The 6,286-nt window shown below is 47.1% G+C and overlaps 1 protein-coding gene across 1 annotated transcript; it reads right to left on the bottom strand.

Moving 5' to 3' along the window:
• Positions 1-537: 537 nt before the first annotated feature.
• Positions 538-1,620, bottom strand: Ccr4 (C-C motif chemokine receptor 4). Its single transcript, XM_032911432.1, has one exon. It carries the CDS (start codon positions 1,618-1,620, stop codon positions 538-540), a length of 1,083 nt encoding a protein of 360 aa, XP_032767323.1.
• Positions 1,621-6,286: the final 4,666 nt, after the last annotated feature.

The following is a 6,286-nucleotide window of genomic DNA, read 5'->3' on the forward strand; positions in this document are numbered from 1 at the left end:
GGTAGTTCAATAAAAACTAGAGATCCATTCAAGGACTCATTTTCATGAAGGAGTGATTTCCTCTACCCATCAGGGCTCTGAACCTCTTGCAAGCATCCCTGGGAAGGTTGGGGGCGGGTGTCATTCTCTTTAGTACAATCTAGAAGCCCCCTGAGAACTCTGCTCCCAAGTCCCACCCCCCCATCCCTCTTGATTGTCCTCTCCCTGTAGACACAGCTGGTGTGTGAATGAATAGGGAAACACATTTTTTTTTTTTTTTTTTTTTCGGAGCTGGGGACCGAACCCAGGGCCTTGCACTTCCTAGGCAAGCGCTCTAACCACTGAGCTAAATCCCCAACCCCCGGGAAACACATTTCAAACCACACTTCTCTACAGAAAGAGAGGGAGCCACTAGCAGGGTGAGAAGCCATCTTGTCATGATCTTGGTTTACTTGTTTTCCTCAGAAACCTGTTCAGGGCTCCCTGACTGAAACAAAGTGAGTAAGGAAGGGCTGGGTGTGTGGAGATTGTTAACACCACGGTACCTGTGAACACACATTACAAAGCGTCACGGAAGTCATGATCCACAGTGGACTGAGTGTAAGAGGAGCTGGAAGTGTCGGCCGAGGAGAGCTGAAGGAAGTCACAGTGTTGGCAGAGCACAAGAGGACCCCGGCACGTTCTGAAGAGTTGAGCGATGTACTTGCGGAATTTCTCCCCGAGGAAGAAATAAATGACAGGGTTAAGGCAGCAGTGAATGAAGGCCAGGGTTTCTGTGGCCTGGATGGCATAGTCTAGGTACCTCTCCAAGGTACAGTCCTGAAGGACTTCGAGCTCCACCAAGGTCTCCAGGAAAAGCACCACGTTGTACGGCGTCCAGAAGCCGAGGAAGAGGACCACCACGGCGAAGATCATCCGAACTGCTCTGTTCTTCTTCTCATTCTTACAGTGTCTCAGGGTCCTGATGATCATGGAATAGCAGAACAACATGATCCCCAGGGGGATGACCAGCCCCAAGACATTGATCTCCAGGGAGCTGAGGACTTTCCATGTGGTCGAGTTGACCGAGTACTGGGTTTTGCAGTATGTGTGGTTGTTCTCTGTGTCGCAAGTGCTGAACAAGAGGCCTGGTAGGGAGGCAAACACAGCCACAGACCATGTGATGAGGCTGGTGATGACCCCATAGGTCAGAGTCCTCGCTCTCAAGGAAAACACTGCGTGCACGATGGCCAGGTATCTGTCTATACTCATGAGCATGATGAAGAAGATCCCGCTGTAGAAGCCCACCAGGTACATCCATGAGACAATCTTACACAGACCTAGCCCAAAAACCCACTGGTCAGCAGCATAGTAGCCCCAGAACGGGAGAGACAGCACAAACAGTAAATCCGAGATGGCCAGGTTCAGCAGGTACACGTCAGTCATGGACTTGAGCCTCTTGTATTTGAACAGCACCAGAACCACAACAGAATTCCCAAACAGACCCAACAAAAAGACCAAGGAGTAGAGAGGAGGCAGGAAGACCTCGCCGAACGCCTTGATGCCTTCCTTGGTGCAAGGCTTTGGCAAGCTCTCGTCGAAGTAGTAACTATTGTATGCGGCTTCATCCTGTGTGGTGTCTGTGACATCTGTGGCATTCATCTCTGGAATCCGCAGGCTCTGGGTACCAGCAGAAGAAGCCAATAAAGAGAAGGATGGAGTAGCCTGTGAGGGTAAAATAAGCCGAGAGTGATAAATGCAAGGTTTAGCCAGCTGCATACGATGTTACCCCAAATTGTCATATACATACCTAAAGGTCAAAAAGAAGTCATGTCAGCCTTGGGAGTCAGACAAATGGGTGGCTCACATTCTGGACTTCTGTCTTTCTGCTCATTTCTCTCATGGATAGATGAGGGGAGTAGCCCCCAACCCCCTGAGGCGGTACAGTTTATAGTGGGTTTCGAGTGGACGGTCTCTGTGGCCAGCAGGATGACCTATCTGGTAAAGGCACTTGCCACTGAGCCTCACTGACCCCCGGAAACCACAGAATTGAAGGAGAGAACTGACTCTCAAGAAAACTCTCTTCCGGCACAAGTGCAACCTCCCTCCCCCATATACACACAAAACAGATGTAAAAGACTAAAAGAAAGCTTGGCGTGGTGATGCTTGCAGGATCCAGCACTCGGGGGGCAGAACTCTGCAAGTTTGAGGCCACCCTTATATACATAGAGAGTTCCAGGTCAGTCAGGTCTACATAGATAGACCTTGTCTCAAAAAAAAGGAACAGATAGGGTTAGAGAGGTGGCTCAGTGGTTAAGAAATCTGGTTCCGGGGTTGGGGATTTAGCTCAGCGGTAGAGCGCTTGCCTAGAGAGTGCAAGGCCCTGGGTTCGGGTCCCCAGGTCTGGAAAAAAAAAAAAAGAAAAAAAAAAAAAAAAGAAATCTGGTTCCTCTTCCTCCAGAGGACCCAGATTTGGTTCCCAGCTCCTACACCGTGGCTCACAACCATCTATAACTCCAGTTTCAGGGGATCTGATGCTCCCTTATGGTCTCCTAAGGCACCATGCACAAACACACACACACACACACACACACACACACACACACCGACATAAAAGTAGGATAAACTTCCATACACATAAGATTAAATAAATAAAAAATTAAAAACAGGGGCTGGAGAGATGGTTCAGCGGTTAAGAGCACTGACTGCTCTTCCAGAGATCCTGAGTTCAAATCCCAGCAACCACATGGTGGCTCACAACCACCTATAATAGTCTATCTGATGACAGCTACAGTGTACTCATATACATAAAATGAATAAATGAGGTTTTTTAAAAATATAGGTATAAAAATATTAAAAACAAAGGTCTTGGGCAGATGACATCACTCAGTGGGCTAGGACACGTGTCACTACACCTGACTATCTGAGTTCAATCTCTCGGACTCCTCACACGATAGAAGGTGGGAGGCAGCTGCCACACTTGTCATTTAACATCCACACTGGCACTGTGTTATACACACACATGCACACACATAACACACATGCACACACATGCACATACACATGCACACACATACACACATGCACACATGTGCACATACATACACACATGTACACACACACACACATGCTAAATTTCCCCTTTTTTTGGTTAATAAATACATAGCCAAAGGTGATGCCACAGACCCTTGATCCCAGGAGGCAAAGGCAGTCAGATCTCCGAGTTCAAGGCTAGCCTGGTCTACAGAGGGAGTTCCAGAGCAGTCAGAGATACACAGAGAAACCATGTCTCAAATAGACAGACACAGGTAGATGATCAAGTCTAAAAATGAATAAATAAATCATGGACACACATGTGAAAACTTTTTTACAGTTATTCACATACTCACCTGGGCCATGCGGCATGAGCGATTTTCTGACCCAGGGCCACCCTGCTTGCTTCCTGATGTCTGTCTCTGTGGCACCCTAGTCCCTGTTAAACCCTTCTCACTTTGTTCAGTCATTTACATCTAATCTCTCCCCATATCTTCAGTTCTGCACACTGAACACTCTACTGTTCCTGTGTGTATGTGTATGTGGTATACACATGTGCACACATCTGTGTAGATGTACATCCAGCTGTGCCTGTGTTTATGGAGACCAGAGGCATCTTTCACTATCACTCTCTACCTTGCTTTTTGAGGCCCAGTCTCAATAGCGAACCCAGAACTCTCTGTTTTGGGTAGACAGGCTGGCCAAGGGACCTACCATTTGCTCATCTCTACCGCGCAGGGCTGCACCCCGCTTTTGCTCGCCTGCTGGAGTTCTCAGGTTATATGCTTGTGCTATAAATGCTTTGCCCACTGAGCGGTCTCCCCAGTCCCTGGTATTTCTCAAAAGACATATTTGTTTTTCCTAGAAAGGTATGATGAAGACTTGTTGTATGGGAGGGTGTCCCAAGAAGCTTGTCAATGACTACCCACTGTCTTGCGTGGCTATTATTTTACTGGTGAGATATAAAGGGGGGAAAATGAAGTAAAACAGAGGGATGAAGATGAAGATGGGCTCAGAAGAACGAACACGCAAACAAAAAGGATAGCCCAGCCTACTGGCTCGCGCCGATAGCCAGCACTTGAGAGGCAGAGGCTTTAGACCAGAAGCTCAAGGCCAGCTTCAGCAACACAATGAGTCTGAGGCCTACACTGTGTCAGACTCTCAAAACCAAGAGGCCAAAACGATGCTCGACCAATGCAGACATCTGCATCAAGCTTGAGTTTAATCCCCTGGTTTCACATGGTAAAAAAAAAAAAAAACAACAGACTCTTCCAAATCATCCGTTGACCACCACACAGGCACCCTTAGTATGCATGTATACACACACACACACACACACACACACACACACACACACACACACATGCACACACACACACATATACAAAACACACACACACACACACACACACACACACACATGCACAACACACATATACAAACACACATACACACACATACATGCACACAGACACACACACATACACACACACACATACACACACAGTGCACTACATAAAGAAATGTAATAAAATACTTTTCAAAAGAAAATTAATGTATGCAAATAAGTTCCGTACAATTCCCTAATTCCCATGCATGTGATATTTCTTGGCTTGCTGGAACAAGAGTTGCCGGTCAGAGTTGAGGGTGTGAGCCGAGTCCAAGCGGTTGCCTGGTTGATGGAGCCTTAGGCTGCATGCAGACAGGTAGGAAGTGTGTGAACTCCAAGGTAGAGGCCAGTGAGCACGATTAAGGTTAAGAAGCCTGAGTGTGCATCAGGAGAGATGGCTCAGTGGCTAAGGTCACCGGCTGCTCTTGGAGAGGACGTGAGTTCAATTTCTAGCACCTGTGTTGGTGGCTCACAACCATCTGTAACTTCAGTTCCAGGAGATCCCAGACCCTCTTCTTACGACCTCCCCAGGCACAGACCCACACATGGGCACTTACATATATGCCGGCAAAACATTCTTACACATGAAATAAATTTACAAGAAAACAAAAAAAACAACAACAACAAAAAAAACCCCAAACAAATCCCGAGTGTGACACTAGCCAGGCCACCTGTCCATGGTCCCTGCAGCCACACACACCTGCAGCAGCATAACCACGGGTCCTGCCTGCAAATGGCCCTGTTTGCACCTACCTTGCTCTTCTGAAAGTGGTCCTGAGACAGTCTGTGAAGAAATGCCAGGATCCTAGAAGCAGCACAGGTGCTTTGAAGGGTGACTTCCTGTGACATTGGGACATACCAATTCTTCCCTCACCCTTATGGGGCTGCTTGACAAAAGGAAGAAGAAAGAAAGAAAGAAAAAAAAAAAAAAAAAAACCCTGAGTGACTCATTTCCCCAAACTCAAAGCTAGGCTAGTATAATTTCTTCTGTGGTAAGAAAGAAAAAAATGAAAAGGGGGGGGGGTGTTTGCAGTGGTGCAGACTATAATCCCAGCACTCGAGTGGTAGAGGATAGAGGTAGGAGGGTCAAGAGCCCAAGGTCATCCTTGGCTACAAAGCATGTTTAAGGCTAACCTGGGCTACATGTGAGCCTGCCTCAAAGAAGAAGGGAAGGGGGACTGGGGGTGGGAGGTGGGAAGAGGGTGGAGGGAAGGAGCAGGTAGGGAGAATAAAAAGAAAATCCTGGGGTTGGGGATTTAGCTCAGCGGTAGAGCCCTTGCCTAGCAAGCGCAAGGCCCTGGGGTCGGTCCCCAGCTCTGAAAAAAAAAAAAAAAAAAAAAAAAAAAAAAAAAAAAAAAAAGAAAGAAAGAAAAGAAAAGAAAATCCTTAAAGCTTTTCAATTTGTAAAATGTATGTGTTGTGGGTTAGGGACAGAGCGCAGAGGCAGAGGATTTGCTTAGTGTGATCAAAGTCCTCTGTTCAGTCCCCAGGACCACACAGTTGTTTAAAAAAAAAAAAATGTAAGTACAAGGTCCTGGATTTGATCTTCAGCTCTGGGAGAGGACCAAAACCGAAAAAAAAAGAAAGAAAACAAAACAACCAACAACAAAACAAGCAAAAAGCAAACGAAAAACCAACAACATCAAACACAGGCAGAGGAGGGGAAGGTTGGTCTATGTGCCTGGCTTAGAAGGTGACTCTGTCAGCCCCTTTGATTCAATAAGGGGATGAACATTACCAGTAACTCCGATTCCAGAGGATCTGCTGCCCTCTCCTGGCCGTGGCGCAAAGGCGATACAGCAATGCGCATGGAGACAAAACCTCCATCCGTGCAAACAGATAGAAAACGGACTGACCGAGCTGCGGGGTGGACCATGAGTCGGTCTTGAGACCTAGAGCAGCTTT

The sequence above is a fragment of the Rattus rattus genome, chromosome 8, assembly GCF_011064425.1.
Source record: "Rattus rattus isolate New Zealand chromosome 8, Rrattus_CSIRO_v1, whole genome shotgun sequence".
NCBI lineage: Eukaryota > Metazoa > Chordata > Mammalia > Rodentia > Muridae > Rattus > Rattus rattus.

Excerpts from the sequence above, each read along its gene's own strand:
- Ccr4 (XM_032911432.1), bottom strand. The coding sequence starts at position 1,620 with ATGAATGCCACAGATGTCACAGACACCACACAGGATGAAGCCGCATAC.